The sequence below is a fragment of the Lissotriton helveticus genome, chromosome 3_2 (assembly GCF_964261635.1).
Source record: "Lissotriton helveticus chromosome 3_2, aLisHel1.1, whole genome shotgun sequence".
In the NCBI taxonomy this organism is placed as follows: Eukaryota; Metazoa; Chordata; class Amphibia; order Caudata; family Salamandridae; genus Lissotriton; species Lissotriton helveticus.
In genome coordinates, this window is record NC_136062.1 from 297,004,354 (window position 1) to 297,031,068 (window position 26,715).

The window sequence follows — 26,715 nt, forward strand, 5'->3', positions numbered from 1 at the left end:
TGTTAGATAACTTCTCGTCTAGGTAGATGGTGCCATTCGTCCTCGTCCCCCACCCATGTTGCAATATCTCAACTGCATCCCTGCACCTTCTTCCTTTCGTCCTTTCCAGTGTTACATCCCCTACTATTACACCTCACCAGCCACTGGATGTAGGTGAAAGTATGTGTTCTATCAAATAATAATAGAGACATTTGACACAAAGTTAGGGATATGAATGCAGGACCGATAGCGACCAGTTTCAAAGTCAGTTTTCCAATTACTGACGGGTCTGAGACACTGCAGGGCCTGCCCCACTTAAAGCGCTGCCTGGCGGCCATCTTTAACTCGAAAAACAACCATACAGTATATTCAATACCATTTCAAGGCAAAATCAATGCTTGGTATCAATATGGTAAAACATGGTTTGGACCTAAAACCAAGAGATACAAAAAACTATTTCCACCCTACTGTACTCATGCAACCTGCACAACCACAAGCAGTCACTCACCTAACTGGATCCTTCTGACAGAAATACTAATAAAATGAATTGGGTGAATTGTTGTGACATTCTTTAGAACCAGGTCTCCCTGGTGCTGAACCTGCCCAGGAATAGAATACCTAAATGAACATTCTACAGATGGCAAACTTGACACTGCAAAGCTTCAATAACTTCTAATGACCATAATACTAGATATTCCATGTCCTCTGCGTGAGAATTTCACATTTGGACAAGAGGAGCGGATTGTACTTTTGGGCCTCAGAAAGGCCCCAGTGAAATGGGCCCAGAGAGAGCACTGGTACTTACATCTTAGGTAGCACATTCATTTATAACTCAGAGAATGGAGGTCTGGGCAAAAGGGGCTGTGGGAGGTCTCTGTGTTTAAGGAAGCACAAAAGGTGGTTCTTGTTGAAAAAGCATGACAAGCCGGTGGGAGCAAAATATACATTTAGGCCTTAGAAGCACAATAGGGACTTAGCTTTAGGGAGCCACATTATTTGCTCTGTTTTCAGGCAACAAAACATGTCCCTAGGTAAGGTTGCATCACAGCCTATCTCTGGCCCTTAAGGAACAAGGTACTTAATTGTGTAAAAGAAAGCACATCTTATCTATGGACCATAGAGTGAACAGTCTTGAGAGCACACAATCTGTCAGAGCCATGAGGAACAATCTCTATGTATCTACACTTGGGAGCATGCTAGTAGGAGCACAGCATTGTCCCAGGCCTCAGAAAGCACACTTTCTGTTACGTCCTTACGTAGGAATACACATCTCAGTGCCTTAGGAGGAACAGTATGTCTCCAGACCAGAGGTTGTCTATGGTCCATGAGTTGTGGTTAGCAGTGTGCGAAGCGGACTCTATTTAACCATGGACCCCATGGTGCACCAGTACAGACACTACTAATGCCATGAACCTCCGAGGTACAAATGCCGCCCGTTCTTCGATGATCTTCTATACAAGTTATCCATAAGAGGGTTGAAAGTGACAGACGGACACATTCCTACAAGAAGCACTATTTAAGGTAACGATGTCTTTGCCACTGCACCGCTGTGCTAGGGGAAGTAAAGTAAATATTACAAAACCTGTTTATCACAGAGCACCAGCAAAAGCCATTCCAAGGGTGAAATCTAAGCAAAGCCGATTGTAGCAATACTGACAGAAGCCAGACTGATAGTCATCTGGCACTAGGAAGCAGAAATACATCCTGGAGAAAGTTTCGGAGATTGAGACTAGGAGCAGAGGAACAGAGGAGAGATGAGAGACGGTAGTATGAAGATGGCCGGTGGGGTATTCAAGCAGTGGAGAGCTTCCTAATAACCAGGCAGTGGGGAGATTCCTGAAGAGTGCGTCTTTTTGGTCAATAAACAGATGGCGTTCCATCAAACATGCTCACCAGAGGCTTGGAAAAATCATCTGTCCTTTATTGCTGTTCCTCCTGGACCAATGTGGCTGAGAAGAGTGAGTATTGAAGGATAAGTATTAAGACACAGATTAAAACTTAAAGTGATCCAAGAAAAGCAAATGGAAGATCAAATGCAGGACAGCACCGATTCCAAACCCGTGGTAGAGTGAATCAGCCGTCTTCAGACAGGATAGCTTGACTCCAGTGGCGTGGAGAGCACGGGACTCTGAGCATACCCGTCCCACTCAGGGTGACAAATGCAAAAATAACAGTTGATGGACAGAATGCAGAACAATGTCATACATTCACCCCAGTGGCAAGAAGCCAAAAGAAAAGCTGAAACACTGGTAAGAGAGTGCGGCAGCAGACAGAGAAACAAGTGGCTGGAGGGTGGGTCTTGTATGCACTTAACTTTTAAGACAAAGTTATAAGGTGATCAGGAAAGTACTTGAGCTCTAGGGTAACGGGAGTCTGAAACAATTCAGATGGAAAGAAAATGAAAAAGAAATCAATGTCTATCATTTTCATTTAGCAGCTCAGCGTGTAGCAGAAATCAGGACTGGGTAAACAGTAAACAGGGAGAGTCGCCATCAAAGGAGGAAACGTCGGAACGTCAGGCAGGAAATAGATAAATAACTAGAAACAATAGAAGTTAACACAAAACAATTAGGAAAGCAGTTAAAATTGGTTAAAACAGAGCAGAGTCAATAATATTGCAGTTAGTCACTTCAAGACATACATCTGACAATTCAGTACATCATACAAGTGCTCAGTCATTGCATCTTTTCCAATCAATGTAAAATCAGGAAGTGTAATGTGAACTTCCGATAAAATGATGCACTTTTCTGCCCAGGGGGTCCCTGGGCAACATTCAGTCCCACGCATAAAGTGCAATGTGTTTTAAAGTCATCTCAAAGTATGGAGAGATTATTGAATTAAAAGAGTACAAAAGAAAGGAAATTTGACAAGTAGCCCCATAGCACCGTTCATGCCAGGACACCTTTTGTAACCTTTGAGCCTAAGGGCTGGTATCACTGGAGGGCCTGTCCGAAGAGAGGGGCAAGTTATACAGTGAAAGGCCTCCATACTCATATAATATGAGTTATTACAAAGAACAAAGGACAAAGGACCTATGCTCATTGGAAATTTTTATGAACTAGAATAATATATAGACCACAATAAGTAGTACTATATATATTTTCCAGTGTCCAGCCGGACAGAGGATTTTAATTCAATTGGTTTGCAAATATTAAGAATACATGTACACACAATGTATACAAGGGCACAATCCTGTACCCCCACAGAAGGAAAAGGGTAAAGGGAATAAACAGTAAACTAGTGCACAAAACAAAACAAATAATTAGTCAGGCAAACAATTTGGAGCAAAAATAGGCTTGCCTACAAAATGTGGTAATACAAGCTCTACAAAACAATACCTCACAATAACATCATTTAATGGTTAGTATGTAGATTGTTTCAATACAGTCGACGTTTCGATCCCTAGCTCCTAAATGAGTGGGATCATCATGAGGACTAAATTATATAACTATTTGCCTGGTTATTCACATTGACGCCTGTTGAGATAAGGGGATGAAAGAACAGAAAAAAATGGAAGTGAGGAAAATTAAATAAACAGAGGTATTTACAAGAAAAAGTGAACATTATTTCTTTAAATCCATATTTCTAATATGTACCACAGTTGTAAATGCGATTTTCTGTTAGCATCTTTAATATTCAACCAGGCCACCCCTGACGTTTAATCTGTTAGTGCTATTTATTCTATTGTTTCCAACAAGGTGTTAGAGTTACCACGTTTACAGGTGTGATTAGTAACTGGGGCATATGTGAACTTAATTCACAGATTACGGAGGCCCACGGTCGGGAGTTGTGACGTGTTAAAGGATTAACATTGGTGCCTAGGGCCAGTGGGTGGTGTGTGTGGGATGTGCGAAAGTGAGGGTCGCCGTACCTAGAATCAGGCGTGTTGTAAATCATTGGCGGGTCTTTCAACGAGAGGAGAGATCCCGCAAGGATCAAAGTTATCTAATGAAAAAGGAGCAATAGCGAATAGGTCGGTGTCTGCAAATGGGTGATAACAGGTTCCCTTGTTGATAATTTTTAATCCATACTGTATCAGAGCACGGTATAGAGTGTACAGGGTCCAACCTGCCCGGGGGGGGACACTGTATAAACCAGGTGCTCTGAGCAACTTCATCAGGCCACAGAAGCCAGGGGGATTGCCGTCCAAATCGAGAAATGCATTTTTACAATGAAGTGGCGGCTGGTATTAAGGGGCATTGCCCTACCTACCAGCATCGGGGAAAACTGAAGGGAGACAAAGACAAAGGGAATCCTACCCCTGGCTGGCTCTAATTGCCACCAACATTAAACTGTACTGGGCAGTTTCATTAACCTTAAAAAGCAAGCCGGGTTCAAAAAGTGCATTTTACCATATAGAGGGCCCTGTTAGGTCTGTCTCGCCCTCAGCCTGGCAAACTTTAGAAGAAGAAAAAACAGTTCCTACACAAATGAATGCCTTGCACTAAAGCAGTTTAGTTGGTCTTGAGGAAAAGACGGGTGCCCAGCAAATGTATAAAACACTTTTACAGCAGCAGGGCCAGACGCACGAGGTGCCCACTAGTCCTAGCCAAGATGTAACTAAGACTACGGGTCGGAGAATAAAGTGCATAATGTAATCACATCAGGCTTAGAGAGTGCGATGACAGCGGCCCAGTGACTAATGTGCAAATACAGGGCAGGGCAGTGAGACAAAGTACGGCCAAACACTGAAGACATTTACAAATTGGGGGGACTGGCTAATGTTTCAAACATAAAATAGAAACTGACGAGAATTGAAGAGACCTTTGACTTTGTATTAGCACCACCCAAAAAACATGAAGGTTTTAGAGGAAAGGCGAAGATGGTTGTGATTATGGCTGAATAAAGGGGAAAATGCACTAAGGGTTAAATGAATATTTGAAATGTTTCCAAAAACAGAACCAAGTACAGAAAAAACAATGAAAACAAAATGGAAAGTAAATAAAGCAACAAACCTCTCTGGTACAAATAAACCTACTATGAAGTAAACCCTCAAAATATTTAGGAACACCTCAACCATCAGGGGGTGGAGGGCTGTTTCACTTGACAAAACAAACAGGAGGCACTGGCCAGCTGGTTTAACATATCTTGGTGTTCAGTCTGTTCTTGTGCCAGGCAATTAGTGTAAAATGTGCTGAAATAATAACAAACAATTAGTCTAGGATTAAACTTTGTAGACCAAAGGCTTGATTAAAATGGAAGGTGGATAACAGCATGAGCTTAAAAAACGAAGTAGGTAACCAGTTTATGCAGCGCCCGGAAGCCAGAGGGTGTCTTGGCGTTAGCTTTCTCAACTCACTGAGAGAGAACACATGCCTACATAGATGTCAAAGAAGTTTGCAACATTTTCCAAACATTTTATTTTCCTGGCAAACGATTTCAACCTACGTTTGAGAGTGCGTGGATTGAATTCCACACAGTGCATGCCGGTGTGAGGAGGGACCTTTGAGCCTACAGTATGAAGAATGTCACCCGAGGACTGAAAGAACTGGGGCAGAAGAACTCAGACGGAGACCTGAGGGGGTAAAGTGTTCAGAATGTGCCTCTATGTAATTGGCTGAAGTCAAGGAAAGGGCACAGGGCAAGGAATTGGGGCTGGGTTGTGAAGGTTACAGTCCTGGATGTAATATGTACAACACACTCAGCACTGGAGATAGAAGATAACTCACTCTGGCAACCAACCCATTGGGGGAGAAGCAGCAACTTAAAAAGGGTGGAGTGCAAAGGGCGTTGGCATTTTCCGGGATGTGGTAAAAACCTCACCCTCATCGTGATCCGAAACAAATGGGTCTCTAGAGTCAAGTCCATCACTGATAAGCACCGACTCCAGCGGAATTTCGGTATGTTCTGGCAGTACCTGGTCTTAGATGGCCTATCTAAGGCCGTTTCAGACAGTTGCAGGGGCTCGAACTCTGTAAATATAGCCGATGGGGAGAGCCTTGCTGCAGAGGCCAAGCAGTGAAGGGAGAGATGAAACAGCAGAGGTTCAGATGTTTCCTGCAAGCTGTCGTCTATGTCTAAGAGGTTAGCTCAATGTTCTGGACGCGCATATGGGCAAAAGGCATACAAAGAGAGTCATGTAGACTGCAAGGAGAGGAAACGCACAAATGTTTAAGAAGCACACACAGCACTGTTTAAGAAAGAAGTAAAAGCTATATTCATGGCTAAATACACCTGAAGTGCTATTCTGAACTTTGTTAAAACCCCGCACTGTTCTGTACTCCTTGTTTGACCCCGTGGCTTATTTGTTTTATATGTATTAATGTTTTATGTGATTTTCTTGGCTGCCACGTGTTTGTACTACTAGCATTTTTACTTACCTGTTTGACTATGTTCCCTCATGCTCCCCTTTCCTATGTGAAGCGCTCTGATATCTGTAAAGATCTTGTTCGCGCTATACAAAACTTTCAAAATAAATAAAATAAATAAAATGGAGGTCGGCATGCACTCCTGGCTCTCAGGAACCTTGAGAAGAGATTGGGCAAGTCTTCTACACCCCGGGAACAACAGCTTGCATCGGCGGTCTATTACGTGGAGACGCACAGCGTTCACTGTCTGATCTTCTGACGCATTTGATTGGTTGGATGTCATCCTAGGTTTTCTGAGGGAGATGCAAAATACAAGATTCTGGAGGCTGTTTGACACTCTAAAGGAATTAGGAACATTTTGTGGAGGGAGCAAGTGGGATAGCAAAAAATGCTTCCAGAAACAATCCCCCTTCCAAGAAGGAGCGCTGATAATGTGGAACTACTAGAAACTGAGGGAAAGATAGCGCTTGCTTTTTTCAGCGCCTGACAAACAAGACACCGATGGAGCATCTGGGCCAGGCGGTTTTGTCAAAAGCGCACAAATTGCCATGAGGTGTGATTTCACAGTAGAACAAGCGCTAAATACGATTTAGGAACCTTCTACCAGGGGCTTCTTGCTGTGGCTATCCAATAGTCTTCAGTGAGTCCTCAAGGAGTAGAGCAGCCTAGGTCATCTTATCACTGTGTTTATCTTGTACTTAGGGGTCTCTCAGCACTACCCTCGGACCCTTTTCAGTCTGTACCACTGTATTTTCTCCATACGCGCTGGTATTCACAGCAACAAGTAGTTACTTTGTCATCTCTCTCCTTATTTCGTTATAATCAACAAATTATTCCTTAAGTAAAAGTAGCTAGGTTGGTTTCTGCTTGTATATGCTAGTGCTCCACAGATTGGTGGCTGCGGTGACGGGGGGGGGGGGGGGGAGAAGAGGTAACACTGGTCCCCAAAAGTCGCTGTTCTCAACTTCCGAACAGCAAACGGGAGATCAATCAATCAATCAAGACATTTATATAGCGCACTACTCACCCGTAGGGTCTCAAGGCGCTAGGAGGGGGGGTGCCGTTACTGCTCGAACAGCCAGGTCTTGAGCTTCTTCCTGAAGGCGAGGTGGTCTTGGGTCAGGCGCAGGTCGGGAGGGAGGGAGTTCCAGGTCTTGGCGGCTAGGTAGGAGAAGGACCTTCCTCCTGTTGTCGCTCTTCGGATGCGTGGGACTTCGGCGAGGGCGTGGCTGGTTGATCTGAGGTGGCGTTTGGGAGCGTAGAAGTTGATTCGGTTGTTGAGGTAGCTCGGGCCTTGGTCGTGTAGGGCTTTGTGTGCTTGGGTGAGGAGACGGAAGGTGATTCTTTTCTTGACGGGGAGCCAGTGCAGGTCTCTCAGATGTCCGGAGATGTGGCTGTTTCGTGGGAGGTCGAGGATGAGTCTGGCTGAAGCGTTCTGTATCCGCTGGAGTCTCTTCTGGAGCTTGGCGGTGGTTCCGGCGTAGAGGGCGTTGCCGTAGTCCAGTCGGCTGGTGACGAGGGCCTGGGTGACGGTCTTCCTGGTCTCGGTGGGGATCCACCAGAAGATCTTCCGTAGCATGCGTAGGATGTTGAAGCATGATGAGGAGACGGCGTTGACTTGTCTGGTCATGGAGAGGGAGGAGTCCAGGATGAAGCCCAGGTTGCGTGCGTGGTCCGTTGGTTTGGGTGCGGTGCCCAGGGCGGGGGGCCACCAGGAGTCGTCCCAGGCGGAGGGCGAGGAGCCCAGGATGAGGACCTCCGTCTTGTCTGAGTTCAGTTTCAGGCGGCTGGTAGTCATCCACTCGGCTACATCTCTCATCCCTTCGTGCAGGTTGGTTCTGGCGGCGGCGGGGTCGTTGGTCAGGGAGAGGATCAGCTGGGTGTCGTCGGCGTAGGAGATTATGTTGAGGTTGTGTTTGCGTGCGATGGCCGCGAGGGGGCTCATGTAGACGTTGAAGAGGGTGGGGCTCAGCGAGGATCCTTGGGGGACGCCGCAGATGACTTCGGTGGCCTCTGACTTGTACGGTGGTAGGCGGACTCTCTGTGTTCTTCCGTCGAGGAATGAGGTGATCCATTCCAGTGCCTTCTCCTGGATTCTGATGTTGCCGAGGCGCTGTACTAGGGTGCGGTGGCAAACAGTGTCGAACGCCGCGGAGAGGTCTAGGAGGATGAGGGCCGCTGTTTCTCCGTTGTCCATCAGGGTTCGGATGTCATCGGTGACAGCGATGAGGGCGGTCTCTGTGCTGTGGTTGGCTCGGAAGCCAGACTGTGAGGGGTCGAGGGATCCATTCGTCTCGAGGAAGGCGGCCAGCTGTTTGTTGACGGTCTTTTCGATGACTTTGGCCGGGAACGGGAGGAGCGAGATGGGACGGTAATTCTTGAGTTCGGTGGGGTCCGCTGTAGGTTTCTTGAGAAGAGCGCTGAGTTCCGCGTGCTTCCAGCTCTCCGGGAAGGTGGCGGTGTCGAAGGAGGTGTTGATGATGTCCCGCAGGTGGGGTGCGATGACCACGTCGGCCTTGTTGAAGACGTGATGAGGGCAGGGGTCGGTTGGAGATCCGGAGTGGATGGAGTTCATAGTGCGGATGGTGTCTTCGGTGCTGATCGGAGTCCAGGCGCGGAGGGTGGTGGTGGGTGGCGTTGCTGTGGTCGTGGCGTGCGTCGGTTGGATGCTGAAACTGTTGTGTATGTCCGCGATCTTGTTGTGGCAGAATGAGGCGAGGGAGTTGCAGAGGTCTTGCGACGGGGTGATGTCGTTGTTTCCGGCGTTGGGGTTGGAGAGCTCTTTTCCGATGTTGAAGAGTTCCTTGCAGTTGTGTGCGTTGTTGTCTAGCCGGTCCTTGTAGGCATTTTTCTTGGTGGCGCGGATCAGTTGGTGGTGTTTCCGGGTGGCGAGCTTGAGGTTGGTCATGTTGTCCATTGTTGGTTCTCTTCTCCACACTTTCTCGAGGGCTCGGCAGTTCTTCTTGGAGCTCTTGAGTTCGTCAGTGAACCATGGGGCTTTTCTGCTGCCGGGTCTGCTGGGCGGGGTCCTCAGAGGGGCGAGTTCGTCCGCGCAGTTGCTGATCCACTTAGTGAGGTTGTCGGCGGCCTGGCTGGGGTTCGCTGAGCCGGCGGGAGGGTGCTGGCTCAGGGATGAATCCTTTGACGCCTGCAACTAACAATCTGTTCCATGTCAACACATTGTGATTGTGTTATATTCCTATATTTATAATTTTAACTTTCAGGAGATTACTTTATTTATCATTTTAGCTTTTCAGGACAATCCAGGATTGAACACAGATGTAATACACTACACGCTCCAAAAGGCAGACGCAGAAAACAAGTACAGCTGTTGGGTACTCCAAGGACTGTGAAAAAATATAACAGCAATAAGACTTGCACTCTGGAAAGCACATTAACGAGCCATAAAATACTCGAATGACATTGTCAACAGTTCTGGCAAGAAGAATGAAATACTCCTTTCACACCTCTTGCGCAGAGGCAGCGCCCGCTCCGTGCTGACGTGTGAATGCACGCCAGTGCACGTGCCACACTCCAGCAGCACGTCATAAAACTACAGGCAGCCGGGCGCGCGCCACACCTGTGATCTCCAGTGGCAGCCGGGCGCGCGCCACACCTGCGCTCTCCAGTGACTGCCGCGCGCAGACGGGGCACCTCCTGCTGTAGGAAGGCAGGAGGGCTCCCGCAGCCGGTTACTCTACCCGAAATCCCAAGTCACACGTCAGCGAAGCTCCCTTCCTTGTTTACGTCATTATCACCACTTTAACGACATTCCTCTGTTCTCCACTTTCTCAAATCCGCGCTGCACTTTTACTCGCTTGCACATTGGCAAGCATCAAGTACACAATTACTTATGCTCTAAATAACTGCTCACCCTTACAATAAATGAAATAAAAACATGAAATGTGATTTCACTGGTGAGTCACGCTAAGGATGCAGTTTGAGCTGCTATACATTTGTAACCAGTTTCATTCTTAGGGTCTTCACTGCATGCCTTACCCCCGATTCCTCTACAACTGCTGATCAAAGGTATTTCCCAGTCAGACTACAGAAACTTCGTACTTTTACAGACTTCCTCGACAGACACGCCTCCACTGCAACCCACACAAACCATAGACTGAGCACCTCTCCACCCAGGACACCACCTCCATCATGAAATCCATTCACTCGGGAGCTCCCACAGACCCATGCCCGACCACATCTTCAACCTTGGTAACCAAAGGGTTATCCAGAAATTCATGACCCTGCTCAACAACTCTATCACCACTACAACATTTCCAAATGCCAGGAAACACACCAAGCAAACTCAAAAACTACCGGCCAGTCTCCTCGCTCCCATTCTCAGCCAAGGTACTGGATAAGAATATCAATAGGCAACTCACGGCACTCCTGGACCAGAACCAGCTACTCAATGCCTCGCAATCCGGCTTCCACAGCAATCACAGCACTGAGACTGCCCTGATTGCAGCCGACGACAACATCCGAACCCTACACGACTAAAGAGAAACAGCAGCTCTGATCTTCCTCGACCTCTCAGCAGCCTTCAACACTATCACACCACACACCTATAGAAAGACTCCACCACATCAGCATCAAAGAGGACGCGCTCGGCTGGATCACCTCCTTCCTCACTAGAAGAACTCAGAGGGTCTGCCTACCACTCTTCACCACCAAACCCAAGGATATTGTCAGCGATGTCCCTCTGGGCTCACATCTCACCCCCACACTCTTAAATACATATATGACCCGACTGGCTAACATCATCAGAACTCACGGCCTCAACAAAAAATACTACGCAGAGGACAACCAACTCATCCTCTCCCCCACCGATGACCCTACCACCACCAGGACACATTTTCACAGATTCATGATAAGCATCGCCAACTGGATGAAGAAAAACTGCCCGAAGCTAAACACGGACAAGGCGAAAGTACTGATCTTCTGCAACAACAGCAACCCATGGAGCGACGCCTTGTGGCCCTCAGACCTGGGACCCACACCCACCCACTGATCACACCATAAACCTCCGAATCACCACAGATAAACTCACCGTGAAATCCCAGATCAACACTGTTTCCTCCAACTGCTTCCGCACTCTGCCCATGCTACGTAAGATCTTCACTTGGTACCCCTGTACATGAGTTGCACCGTGACACAGGTCCTCATCAATAGCTGACTAGACTATGACAATGCTCTCCATGTAGGAATTGCCGCACATCTCCTACAGAGAATTCAAACCGCGGACAGACTCGTTTTCGACCTCCCCCGACGAACCCATATCACAGCCCAACTCGGGCAACTCCAATGACTTCCTGTACAAAAGAGATGGCAATTCAAGCTGCTGACCCAAGCACAAAAGGCTCTACACAACCAAAAATCCGCCTACATCAACCACCGCCTGAACTTCTACCAGCCGTCGAGAAGATTATGCTCTGCTTCCCTATCACTTGCACACTACTCGCATCTACAGGAGCAAAAGTGAAGGACACTCCTTCTCTTACATTGCAGCAAAGGCCTTGAACAGCCTCCCCACGGACTCCAGACCATAATCTCACTTCTGGAATTTTGAAGGGCCCCAAGACCTGGCTGTGCGAAAGAGCCTTCTGGGTCTTGCAAGCACCTGGATAACCTATTGGGTGATTAGCAGCGCTATATAAATCCTGATTTTTCACAAACAAGCAAACGGGGTAGTGGTGGTAACAACAGTGGCACATCAAACCTATAGAACACCTGTATTGGTATCAGAAATTGAAAAATTAACAGTATTGGTGCCCCTCAAAGTCACAAAAAAACATTCCACTACCAAGGATGTCATTAAACGGAAATTCATCTAAACTCCCGTGTTCTATTAAAGAAAAAAGCTGTACCTCGGCACTCTTAACATACTTTTCTCTATTCTTAGACAGTAAACATATCACTTTATCTTAGTCTCAATATGGCTACTCACAGGTAATACCAGTCTTGATAATTTATTTAAAAAAAGTTATTTTTGATTTCCAATCGTCGATGCTCCACTCAACAATGTAATATCCTGCCTCAGAAATTTATATAAATCAATCCAGCATAATCAAATATACATTGGTATGATTGACAGTTGGAGAAGACCACCTCCGGAGAGAGTATGTACCACAATACCTATCAGAGGAATGGTATCTGAAGAGGTGCCTAGGATTGTATAACCTACAGAAAGTGAAAGAAGGACCTGCCCAGCTGTATGCAGACTTCGAAAGCAAGCTAGTGTGGTCGAGGTAATACAGTGAGGTGCGGGTACATTCAAAACTCCAAGGGCACATGCCAAGTGAATCCGAAGACGAGTCCTGGAATCAGTTGAAGTGCTACCTTTTGCCCTTAGTGACTTCTTCGGATATCATTTTTCCTAAGCACCGCACTTTAGAAAAGCTTTTGGAGTGGAGAAAACTCCAGAACCGCATCTAAGGATGAAGAAAAAAACGTAATTCATCTCAGACCATCTAGGTGATGCCATGTACAATCCTATGGCGTAACACCACAGAGATACCAGAGCTATGTTGGAGCCACAACACCATCTGCCTGTGCTCAGAGCTATCGCAACGTTTCTGGATCGAGTCAGGCAACTTAACAGGGGAGAAATCCTGCAGGTAGGTAGAAATATCTATCAGAGCAGAGATTTTCTACATACACCAAAATTATTCCTAAATTACAGTGTATATTGAAGTTGTCTCCGAAGGGGAAATTTAAAGGTTTAATAGCTAATCAAAAAGATACCTAACTGAACAAAATCTCATACCACATGAATTCTACCTGCTAATCTGGTAACAAGTGACCTATGCATACACTTAAAAAGCATCAATGAATTGATTCTAATCAGTGTTCTTAATTTCCGTTTGTTCTCAGTTTCAGCTACTTTTGAAATTCCAGACCGCATTCTTGAATAGTTATATACAGAAGAACTTCTTCAGTCAGAACACTGTATTGCGAGTGACCCTTTACGTGAGCTTCTTATGGCTAGAAGTATAGTATATTAACGTTCTGCGTAGCATCACATCAGAGGAAGGAGCAAACCACTTTTATGATAGGATCTGGGGTGATTTGCAAACGGCAGATGATTATTCACATTTGTTCAAAGCGCTGTTTTATTGTAGTATTGGATCACAGTCAATGAGCAGCAAAATACATTTAGACCAACATAAAATTATTCTACATCTGAGAGAAAACACTGAGTGGTTACCTATACTGATGTGTTATGTTATGTGTATTTGTAAAGTGAACTATCACCTGCGAGGGTATCCTGGTATTGAACAGGCGTGTGTGCCTAGCCCTTCCTATGGTAGGTTGGTTAACTGAAAAGCCAGTTCTTCCGCTTCTTGCAGAATTCAAGAGAGGAGGAGGCCGTTCCACACTTTAGAAGATTAGAAAAAAGATTACAAATGCAAAATCAATGAACTTCAGATCCCTGATTGTGAAGCTTTACTATTTACACTTTCCTTCACTCCTAAATTTATGTTATTTGGGGCTCTGATCTATCGTCCTCCTGAGCACATCAGTAGATGGCGCACTGCCCTTCCCGACTTACTGGCCCCTCCATATTTTGCATAATGCCAATTTTTCTCTACTTGGAGATATTAATCTCCATCTTGAGGACCCAAATAACCTGAAGTACAAGTTACTTACCTTCGGTAACGATGTATCTGGTAGAGACGATTCTAGCCGCAGATCCTTAACGTAGAATTATCCCTAGGCGCAAGACTGGATCCAGAAAATTTTCTTTGCCACAGCATCTCTGAGCGCCGGGGGCAGTACCATGTGACTCCGCCCTGACGTCGTCAGCGGGCGTGGCATCAGCGAGGTCACATAAACCCCACCCCGGCGCGCTGACGTCAGTTTTCTTTGGAGAACTTTTCCACACCACAACGTGGAGCCATCATAAAAAAAAACAGTGGAGAGTAAGGGAACAGTGTGCGAAAAAGCAGTAAAAACAGAAAAGAGAGGAACGAAAAGTGAGGAACAGCACCAGTTGGAAAAGTGATAGGCACTAAGGTACAGAAAGCCATAGCAGCAAAAGAGCAGAGCACTGCTCTGAGGAGCAACCTTTGAAAGCTATGGCGACAGCCTCCTTTGAGGCAGAAAAAACATGTGAAAAACGTGATAGCAGATGACAGAGAGTCTGCAATCACAATCCACAACAGGGCAACAAGCCCGGAACAGATGAGTAACGGCAATTAAACCCAAGACAACACCATGAAAGGAGGTCAAATCCCTTGGAAGGAGCGAAAGGCTGAGGTACAGCCAAAAGACCCCAACTCAGAGGACTGCAGAGGAATCAGAAACCCCAAGCAATTAAAAGGGAAGAAGAGTAAAAGTAGGCCCCCACACCGGAAAAAAACAGGGCGTAGGGATGCAGAAGTACACATGAACCAACCGACCTCCTACCCGTAAGGAAGGGGAGAACAATTAAACAGTCCGAAGCATCCCGTCAGGAAATGAAGAGGACACTCACAGACGATAAGCCACCTGGAGGGAGCCGAGTGCAGAAGACCAAACTGAAGGTTCTTGCAGAATGGGGAGTGAAGGAAACTGCGGCTAGAATCGTCTCTGCCAGATACATTTTTACCGAAGGTAAGTAACTTGTAAATCTGATAGAGACTACTAGCCGCAGATTCCTTAACGTAGAATAGATACCCTAGCCATACCCAGAAGAGAGGAGGGCCCGGGAGAGAGCCTCCCAGAAGGAAAAAACACAGAGCCCCAGCAAGGGATGTGCAATGGGGACAAGGAGGAGACCCAGCCCCCACCAAGCAGAAGGAAGCAAGGACAAGGCGAGGGGAGGCCACGACACCCCCAGTCCATCCAAAGTACCAGGGACCTTGACATGGTTTCATATTTAAGAATCTTCGCTGTCAATGCTTCTGCATCTACGTAGACGAACCACTGTAAACTATCAGGCAACATGGTCATTTGTGCTATTTGCACACTGATCACACAACGTTATCTGTCTCACTCATGGCCCAGCTGAAAACACTACTGCCTGTCAGCACACAATGCTTGGAGGACTTCCATTTATTTTGAAGTAACTCATTACACAACTTACTTTTGGATGCTGGGCTGAAGAATCATAACTAATTGGGCGAGCATGTAGGCACTCGCAATGCTGACTCCACATCTACCGCTGTCTTCACCTTGATGCATTGGCAACACAGAGCTCTCTAGTCAAGGCTTTTAATGTAATTGCAAACAAGAATCTTGGTACTGGACAGGCGTGGTGTGCAGCGCTTCTCTCCACATGTTTGATGATGTAGATGTCCATTTACAGGCCCTGATGTGTTTGTCCACATGACAAGACAAATGTAGACCTTATAATGAGGGACTGAATCAAATGTCAGTTTCTTGCTGAATTTTTGCAAAGGTGGCAGAATAATATATTACTGTGTGTGTAAAACTGTCACATCTACTCTTCTCCACTACTAATGTGGAAAGGGATTGGATTGTATGCCTGCTGTATGTTAACAGCGGCTGCAGCTACAAGGTACACCTCTTCTGCAAGATAACCTTGCTCAAAGCTCTGGTCTCTGCACCGGGTACTAAATGTACCATGAACTAATCCTTGCAAATACTCCATAGAAACACATCGTTCTCAGCCAAATGTTAAAAATACCGGGTTTCAAGCGAGAGGACCCACGTTTGCTCCATAGAAAGGGGTTTATTGCGGACAGGGCCGGCTTTAGTGCAGTGCGACTGGTGCATCCACACCGGGCGCTGACCTGTGGAAGGGGCGCTGCGACCTCAGGGGTCACTGTGTTTAGCAAAATCTTATGATAGGTGGGAAGAGGGGCACTTTTGCAGGTGGTAGGGAGAGAATCCGAGGAGGCGGTCATGGGACGTGAGGGCGCCAAAAGGGATTGTCGGACCGGACGCCACCAGCGCTAAAGCCGGCCCTGATTGTGGAGGGTACAGTGAAGCACCAGTCGCTGGGGACACGCTGACTATTTAAGACACTTAACTGAAGACCTTCAGGTATGAGACAACTACGCAAGGATATCACATGGTTCGACTACAGGCAGTATAACAATACGATGCTGCAAGGTAACCAGGGAGGTCTAGGCAAGATGATTAAGGATGTGCAATGAACAATGTCTGGGGTCTCTATTTTAATCACTTTGATCCTATTTATAGCCGCGCAGCTATCCAGTATAATGATTAATAACCCTAAATCATATGATTTATATTAGATTAGCACATAATAAATGCTAATTAATATAAAACATCTGAGTTTGTGTGTGTAGGTATTCTGGGGAGGAAAGATGGGTTATTTATGTTTACCTTACCAGAGAAACAGCTTCTTTGATATCGGTCGCATTCTAGCCACTCCCACACTCCGGTAACTATAGATCAGAGGATTGGATGGGAAATACCTTTTTATTATTAAACCTGGTGCAACTCCTCCCCTAAAAGAGAGAGTTTCATGATATGAGGAACTAAAGCATGGAATTAAAAATCCTAAGAATTCGACCAATGACTACTAATGATTCAAGAATTGAGCCTCTAGTGAGGAGAGGGTTGTGGCTAATGAGAAGCATAGACAGCCAATTTGCATTTCCCTCTTCATGTGTCTGCAAGGCTTCATAACATTTTTGGTCTCGCCTATACAGCACATGATCTGTGCAGCTGTTGGCTTCCCTTCCTTCCTTATGTTACCTCCGCCATGGAGCATGGACCAAGTACATGTATTCTTCCTCTTCTTTTTGCAGCACACTATTTTTATAAGACTGTTGGTACTATTCCAGGACATGCAATGTGCCTTCTTACTTTTAATGCTGGCATACAGCTTCTTATTTAGGTTGCTTTCAACCTAGCTGCCATTTTTTATTGACACTTCACCAATGCTCTGTAATTACAGAACAGGGTGATTAACAAAAGATGCACTTTTATTTTACATAGGAGTTTCTTGATTTCATAAGAGGGGCTTTTCTTTTACATTGGGGGTTCTTCCCAATTAATCAATTCAGGACACTGCATTCATTTGCACCTCTCAGATGTTATTCGGCTTCTGATCTATGTTGCTTGCACCTTATCTGCCATATCTATTGACGCTTTAGTTACTTACACCCACAACTGTACTACTCTATGCCACTCTATACTACTACACTACTATGCCACTACACTCTACTCCACTCAATGCCACTCTACAGCTCTCTAGGTCACTTCATTCCATACCACTCTAGGTCACTACACCTTATGCCACTCTACTCTATGCCTCCCCACTCTACCGCACTTTATACCACTCTACGCCACGCCACGCCACTCTATTCTACACCACTGAACTCTATGCCACTCGGCTGTATGCTGCTCCACTCGATGCCACTCTACTCCACGCTACACTGTTCTATACCAACAACTTTAAGGAATTGGCTAAGCAAATAGCTCTTGCATAGGTGAGATCTATTGGCTTTGCTAATGCTTGTTAAAACTAGATGACAGCTACTTTTTAAGGAGACGAATGAAGCAAGAAAGTGACTCAACTGGCTTTTGCTGTGCAGGGAGGAGACTATTTTGTGAAACTGTGAGTAGTGTTCCGGTGAGAGGGCTGTGTGAGTGATAAGCTTATTAAATGTTTTTCCCCTCCTAACGGTATGGTGTTTGTAACTTAAACTAGAAGTGCACACTTACTTTGGAGCTGTGGATGCATCTTATTAGACTGGTCTTATTCCATCTGTTAAGAAGCTTCTGTAGAATAGTTCCATCACGGCAATAACAGTCATCTAACAAAGAACTAATAGTGGTCCCTACAAAGAAGGCGCTAGATGCGGCCAGAATGTTGTATTTTCTTTAAACTGTGTTTGTGGTAAAAGACACTTCATACTAGTGCATGAGATCATGACACTGTTGAGGAGTTTAGTCTGTAGGATTCCTTCAATTGGGCTAATGCGCCTCTCTCTGCCTCTCGTCCCTGGTCATTTGTAGAAGCGAGAATAAACAAACAGCAAACAGGCAACTGGCCCTCTCTTGTCTTTTACAGGCTACCGAGCCATGCCACAAGTTGTGAAGTTGATCTGCATCTTCTTGTAAGCGTAATGCTATGATTGTGTTGTCTTCAGCTTAGACCTTTTAGCCAGTGGATGCTTTGTAATTCATTAGCCAGCTGCCCAATAGTAGTTCATTCACTCACTAAGTTTCACAACGACTTTAAACAAAGTCTCAGGCCCTGAGTGTCCTAGATTTCATCTTCTTAGTCGCGTATTACCAGACCTCAGCAGCAAGACGTCTGGGGCAAGCAAAAGCTGTGGAAGTCAAGGTTTTCCCTTAGTGGAGAAATCACATATGGTCTCTGTTCAATCAAACACAATTCAAAGTGCTCTGAATAACACTGAAACTAACACCTAGTAATGCCCTTGAGTAATACTTGGGAATAAACACAGAGATACCAGTAATTTTGCTCAATCAATGTGAATCTCTTGCAATGCAGACCGAAGAGCGGATGCAACACGGCGGCGCTCAGTACCACCATGTGCAACGCTGTCCCACTTTTGATAAACCTTGAGTTAACACACTTGGACCTCTTAAAAAAGAATAAAATATACTTCTGTTACACAGATCTTCATTTGTGCAAACACACCCTTCCCATGTCGTAGATAGCACAGAGGTGCAATTCTATTCATAATGCTGCGCTACACAAGCATCCCTCTTTAGAGTGCCACGTAATATAATATAGTTCGAACCTTTATTTGGTTCCTTCCATTTCAAGCACACTTAAGAACTTAAACGAAAGCATGCTGAGCTTCTAGCGGTCATGGAGTTTGGGATTCATGACACATTTAGAACAGCTTTTAACAGTCCACCATCAAACACCGTACCTGAAAAGAAGTCTATTAGATGAGAAAACCCATGCCTTCAACAGCATGGCGTTTCACCGTTACCATCTTTAGTCATTCACTGGGCTCACTATCAATGTTCAAATGAGGACTGAACATCCTCTCCTCGAGGTTCAGCAAGATGACTGCACATCTGGTATGCGAGACTGGACCAACAGTATTCACTGAACTCAAATGAGGTCCCCCACCATACCCACTGAGAGCAGCGATAGGCATTCTCTGCAGAAAATACACTGCTAAATTATATTTATAACGTTTTGTCCACTGGCACAAGAAAACAACTTGTTTAATCAGGCAATGACTATTAATATAAAAATATAATTATTTTTTGCTCCCTTACACAAATTGTTTTTTAAGCTAAAAAGGTATTCCTTAAATTATAACTGGAGTTAATATTATGCAAAGATTTCTATTTGTACAAGATGTACTGTTCAGCTGGAAAAAGACCATTTCAAAATAAAACTAATTATAAATGCAAAAATTAATTAGCTGTCTGATATGTGGATTTCTTCTCCCCCCGGTTGCTTCTCTTCAGATCTCAACGTTGCCATGATTTCTGGGCTCTACGATTTCTTTATAAGGATTTAATTTTAAATACATTCTTAAAACCAGTGGGGTTCCTACGTCCCTCCAGAGCCATGCGTATGAAATTCTAAATCTCCCCATTGTCGCGTGTAGATATATCTCTACCTCTGTGTAGCTCCAAATATTACTCACGCTCATCATCCGTGTGCAGCTTTGCCTTTAGTTTCTCCATCTTTCGTTCATCGCGGAGTAGTGTGCGGTCCTTCTTTAGAGTCCCTGTTCCTTCTTCTTTCTTTTCCTCCATTGTCTCTTGGATTAGAGAGTATTCTTCATAATTTGTAATTCCTAAAATAAATAGCAAAAGTGTTTACACTTCACCTACCATGGGAAAAGGGTAAACCAAAAAAAGGCAAAACATAATGCAAATAAGGAGCAAATTATATTATGGGAGATGTACGTGTGGATAAATGACGACAAATATTTCTGATGGGTTGGCAAACAGTGCCTAATTATGAAGAGCTGGCTGAAAAGTGGAGAAAAATTTGCATTTGAAGACTACTTTAGGTGAAGTACCACTTTATGAATATTTCACTAACAATAGCACGCACACTTCCTTTAGGAACTCACTCTATCAGTTGTCATATCGACTTCAAATGGAGTTCATTAAATACCCAGCAGGAGCCTGTCACTTTCTAGAACAGATACCAGAGTTGAAATACCCCTTTTCTAACCAAAGCATTCAATGACTCCTTAGAGCTTCTATACAATGACCTGACGAACAACAAAGGTCTTGTCATAGCTCTATCACACGCATGATCTGCAGATACTATTTCACATGCTAAGCCTTTCTTTGATGTACATGTATGCTAGTTAATATGTTTGTAACTATAATCTCTAATAAACCATTTGATGCTGTAAAAAAAAAAAATGAGATGTAAGGGGGTCAGAAGACACTCCTTAGCAGAGATAACCATGAGGATCTGACCATGGCTGCTAAATCCAAGATGGAAACAAGCTGAAGAAAGATGCGGAAAACCAACTGAACTAAAAGAAGCATGGGCTTAGGCACTAGGTCTTGCTTTGCTAATGCTTTGTGGTAACCACTATTGGATTTGCCAGTGTTTGAATCTTTTGTTATGCACCCCACATTAACTAAACAAGTAGTGGTGACCAGTCATGCTAAAAGCATAGAAAACATTGTTTTCTCTCATTTCAAAATGTCCACCTAGAAAGTCTATAATGCATTGTTTTATATACATGCTGCAGTCTTAAGAGGGGCACAGATTGCATGGTGCAAGATGATGCGTTCCATGATGTTGCTTGATGTAGTGTCTTTCCAAACATCGGGCACTGGCAAAGCCAAATGCAGCCAGGCTAGGATATGAGAGGTGGGAGAGTGAGCAAAGAATGGAAAGGGGGCATTACACAGAGGGCAGAAGGGGAGCGATGGATAGAAATGGGGTAGAATTAAATGAAAAATAGTGGGATGCCAATTTACTGGGGCAGCTGCGCGCTATACAAGTCAGCCTAACATAACATAATAAGTTTATATTCAAAACAATAGATTTCTCTAGCACAGCGCTTGCGCTGTGCAGGCGAAACCTAAGAAGTGGGTCTCTGCATTAAGCAGTGAAAGGACTCAAATCAACAACTCAAAAAAAGGATGGTAAAAACAATATACTGCAGGGGAGGGACAACAGAAGAAGAGGAGGAAGGAAAACCATCAAAAAAGCAAGGACGTGATTGACAAGAAAGCAACCAATAATATGCAATGGGCTGGCCCAAAACCCAACGCAAGCACTGGTACAGTCCACAACTGTGTACAGACCAGCTGACTATAGGCGAGGCCAAACAAAAAAACAATAGAAAAGAATGATGTAAACCAAATAAGAAACAGCACAAACAAACAGTGGTCATTCTCAGTGTCATAACTTCAGCCATAGGCTCAAAGGTTTCAACAGACCACAAATCTATGTCAACTGAAACTAATGACCGCATTACCTGCAGGGCCAAAGGCAAGCGTTGCAAACAAGTAGCTCCTGCTGGGCTACCACGAATACGAGACTACCATGAAGCAACCTACAGACTGACTCCTTTTAATGCCTCCTAGATCAGTAACGGAGGACCTCTGAGAGACATGGATGTCCTAGCTTAGTTTCAGTTGTGGCCTGAACAACTAGCAAGCCTCAACAAACTGTTTTCCAACTAAAGCCTCTAACCCAGAAGCTTATTCCCACACCCATAAAAAACAAATGCTTATGATGGGGAAAGGTGAGGAAATATTTGTGTAATTCGGGCTATTTAATTCTGATGCTTCATTATCACACTGTCAGATCACAGGAGCTAATCAGAGACAGACAGACCTTGTGAGCAACAGGACAGGAGGCTGGAGGTGAAAGCAAGAGCCAAGGGCACAGAAACCACCGCACTAATGTCGAAGCGACATTTATTTCTAATCACAGGCTGTCAAACGTTTCTAATTTCAGCTCAAATTTTCTACTAGTTGGTGGAGGCGTAGATTGCTCTAGGTAAAGAAAAGATGATTCATGTCGATAAATGTTAGAAAAGAAATCCAGATTTGGAACTCATAAAAGTTGAACATTTAAATTGAAGTTGACTACAAGACTGCAAGGAAATAAAAGCAGAACCTAGAATCAAGAATGTACACAACAACACGCTTATGGCTTTATACTCTGATGCTCTTTCAATAATGAGATGGGAGTGCACGTCCCGAGGTCAAGGGCACGAACTAACAGGCATATTCTAAAATCATATTAGATATGTTGCTTTGGGCAGAAATCAGTTATACTTGTGTGGTGAGTGGCTAGCCCTGGCGGTACCGTCAGTGAGACTGTGGAAACTCTGCTGACAATGGTATGGAAGTGATCTTGTTAAGTAGAGGAAAACACAAATTGCAAAACCAACTGGCCTGATATTGACTGCCGACCTTTTTACGTTGTCAAAGTTTGCTTTGGTCAGTCATGGTTTTTGTAAACCTTTATTGTTTAGGGGAGCAGCTGGACCACTGCCAAAATAAACATGCACTGGCAAACACAATAGGTCTCGCCTATGCAATAGCTATTGGCTTTGCCAATGTGTTTTAGTAGCCATGTGGTACACCAGCACGGCTGCTGTTCAGCATGGCTAAATGATAGAGGCGTAGAGGAGAGTAGCATGGCGTTTCAGAGTGGAATGGGGAAAAGTGGAGTTAAGTGAAGTATTGTGGAGTGGAGTGGAGTGGCAGAGAGTGTCATGTATCGCAGTGGCATAGTGTGGAGTTGCGTGGAGTAGCACACACTGGATTGTCGTCAAGTGGACTGGTGAAGAATGCATTGGCATAGTATGTTGCAGAGTATAGTGGCATTGAGTGATTGGCATTGAATTCAGCTGCAAACAATGCAGGGGCGTAGAATGCAGTGGCATAGATTGGAGTGGTGCATAGTGAAGTGGCACAGACTGGAGTGCAACAGAGTAGAGTCAACTGGCATTAAGTGCAGAGTACAATCGAGTAGCATAAAGTGCAGTGGGTAGAATAGCATAGAGTAGAATAGAGTGCAGTTGCAAAGAGTGCAGTTGCATAAAGTGGGAGTAACGCAGAGTAGAGTGGCAGAGAAAGCAGTGTTGCAGAGTAGTGGGTCAGTCTGCAGTGGTGAGGTGTGTAGTAGAATGGCTTAGAAAGCAGTGGCATAGAGTACAGTGATGCAGTCGAGTGCATTGAATTGGTGTAGAGTGCAGTGGTTAAGAGTAGAGTGGCTTAGAGTGCAGAGCAGGGCACAAGTCGGGGATACACGCAGGTAGACAGTGTCCACCCACTCTTTTCACAGGGTGGACGCCGCCCCCCTGCCAAAATGTTGGACCCCATAGAAATATGCTGAACTTGTCCTGTGGAAGACGCCGGGACACGTTCAGCAGCACCTGCACGTTGTCTGCTTTCAATTCCCAGCAACAATGTGCAGGCCACAAGGGAGCTTTTTTTCACCTCCAGCTGGGCAGAAGTTAAGGGGCCATCAGGCCTGCTTATGTTTGAATATCCTGACTGGAGGCAGCCTGCAACCTCACACTTAAATGTAAATGTGACAGAGGGGAAACAAAAGCAGACAGCTTGTTATCTCTTCTCAGGTACTTAAGAGAGACATGATTTTGCTTTTGTTCAGTCCCTGTAACAAAAAGATGCATGCACGGTAGAAATACACAAGGAGATGTTGGATGGAGTGCTGAAACTTCTCAGACACTCACCCCCAGTCACAGATCTGGGTTGAAACCATCATCGTTCTTTAGCTCATTTCGCCACCCCAGGTCAGACACAGCTAAAAGCAAATCAGTCTTGACCCTGTGCCTCATGGGAACAGTCCAGCTCAATCTGCCAAGCCATGTCTTCCCTGACCCAGAAACAAGCATCCTCGGACCGGTTTCGGGCGAACAGCCCTCATCAGCCAGGCTAGCTTGAATCCAGTGGGAAAGTGAGCAAGGGACCCACGTCTGTTCATACCCTGCCAACTTAGAACGAACAAAGCAAACGCAAGGAGATGATGGACGGAATGCTGAAACTTTTCAGACACCCACCCACAGTCACAGATCTGGGTTGAATCGATCATCATTCTTTAGATCCCTTCGCCACCCCAGCAAACACAGCAATATGCAAATCAGTCTTGACCCTGTGCCTCATGGGAACTGTCCAACTCGAACTGCCAAGTCATGTCTTCCCTGGACCGGAAACAAGCATCCTGGTACCGGTTTCAGGCTTCAAGCTAGCCTGGCTGATGAAGGGTAATACCCAGAAACCGGTCCAGGGAGGACCTGGCTTAGCAGTTCGGTCTGGACTGTTCCCATGAGGCACAGCGTCAAGACTAATTTGCATAAGGCTAGGTCTAAACCGGGGTGGAATGGTGAGCAAAAGACCGATGGATTTAACCTAGATCTCTTGACTGGGAGTGAATGTATGATTTGTTCAATATTCCGTCCATCATTTGTTTGAATTGCACTGTAAGAATGTCAGATGTGTTGGACTGTCCCACTATTTACACAAATAACAATTTCAAAAGCACTATTTTATTTCTTTTATAGCACTACACAACCCAATGGAGGGTGTCAGAGCTCTTTATGTAACATACACATTATACACTGACAATAAATCATGTGCATGTGTAAATCAATGTACAGGATCAGTTACATGAGAAAGGGTTACACGGTACAGGAGTCACATGTCCTTCATAGCTCTCTCTGCTACATTACAAGGATTACAATTCATGAACTGCAGGTAAAAAAAGGATCTCTGTGTTAAAATCAGTAACCCACTTTACTATCTACATAAAATTAAAATCAGTCATCTGCATGTTACGTTATGTGCTTTGCAGGAGGCACATTAACCTTATACTTTGATTCAAATCTGGAACTTCACAAAACACAGATCTCTCTAACAAATGCATTAAACTCCAGTTTTATCTCACCATTATTGCTATTCCCTCAGATTTACTGGGCACCTTTACAGCAGATGCCTTAAACCAATCAAATATTTTTAAAATGTAGACTGTGCAACCAATTAAGTATAACAGATCTACTGCCATGCTTCTCCCTGTTGCCAATTTATATATGGCAGGGTTAAAAAAATGAGTGTATTAGGCCCAGATTTTGCGTCGGGATTACGCCACTTTTTTGGCACTATCAGATGCCAAATCTCATTTGTTAAATCTCATAATGCGCTTAAATGTACTCATGATATACCTGATAAACATATGTGTGAGGTCTTAATATCTGATGTCACTCCCAGTGAAGTGACTTCCTGTGATGTCACTTCCTGTGATGTCACTTCCTGTGATGTCACATGCAATGTCACGTGTCGGGACATCATGCGCTCTGATGGCACATGTCATGATTTCACTTGCATACTGCCTAACCTGGTTAGTCCCCCCACTTCGTTTTTTAGAACTTGTGCCCTGGTGCAGAGGCATAGAGTGGAGTGGCACAGAGTGGAGTAGACTGGTGTAGAGTTCAGTGGCGAAGAATAGATTGTTTCAGTGTAGAGTGAAGTGGTGCATGGTAGAGTGTGGTTGCATAGAGTGGCATAGTGTAATGGCGTAGATTAGAGTGGCGTACAGTGGATTGGCGTAGAGTGCAGTGGCAGAGTGCAGCAGTGCAGAGTAGATTAGAGCGGCGTACAGTGGCTTGTGGTTGTGTGCAGGGGCATAGAGTTGAGCATTACAGAGTAAAGTGCACTGGCGTACAGTGCATTGGCATAGAGTGTAGTGGCAAAGAGTGAAGTGTCACAGAGTAGCGTAGAATGAAGTTGTGCAGAGTAGATTGGTGTAGACTAACTGGAGTGGTGTAGAGAGCAAGGGCAAAGAGTGCAGTGGTGTAGAGTAGGAACGGGTAGAGTAGGAACGGGTAGAGTAGAGAGGCGTAGCTTGAAGTGGCATAGAGTTCAGTAGCGTAGAATAGAGTGCTGCAGAGTGTGGTGGTGTGGAGTGGTGCAGACCTGATTGTAGTGGTGTGGAGTGGTGTAGAATGGAGTAGAGCGGAGTATGCATGGTATAGTAGCGCACTGCCATTACAGACAATATATTTTCAATTGAAATGACCATTATATTTGCACCGACATACAGTTTTACTAATAAAACTATACAGTGCACAAACGTAAAATCGTGGTAATTGCATCACCCAGCATAATGATTTATTTTGATAAATTTAAAGCATTTGTTTTCAACACATTTCAGAAATAACAATAAATTTGCTTCATTAATGTTCCTAATTCTGATATATTCGGAAAATACTTACACAGTTCATTTAAATGTTGTATGTTAGAAAAAACATACTTTCCTACCCCCAGTATCCAACAAGATTATCACATAAATCCTATCACTTTGAAGTAGAGAAAGTAAAGTAAGACAGAGCCTGACATTTGACTTCGGTCTTTGAATGCCCAGCAAATGAGACAAGATAAGAAGAAGATTTAAAGGCCTGTTTTCAGTAAGAAAAATGTGTGGAAGAATACAGTAAACACGCTTTAGGCAACAGGAAGGAAGAACTGAACCGGGAGAGCCTAAAGCAAATAAAGCCAGCAA

The 26,715-nt window shown here is 44.8% G+C and overlaps 1 protein-coding gene across 2 annotated transcripts in view; it reads right to left on the reverse strand.

Annotated features, from left to right (window-relative positions):
- The window catches only part of TLN2 (talin 2), a 1,508,116-nt gene that overhangs the window by 603,303 nt on the left and 878,098 nt on the right, over positions 1-26,715 (reverse strand). For both annotated transcript variants that reach the window (XM_078684194.1, XM_078684193.1), the window contains exon 9: positions 19,850-20,002. In XM_078684194.1, coding sequence (XP_078540320.1) covers positions 19,850-20,002 — 153 coding nt within the window. The remainder of the gene's footprint in view (positions 1-19,849; positions 20,003-26,715) is intronic.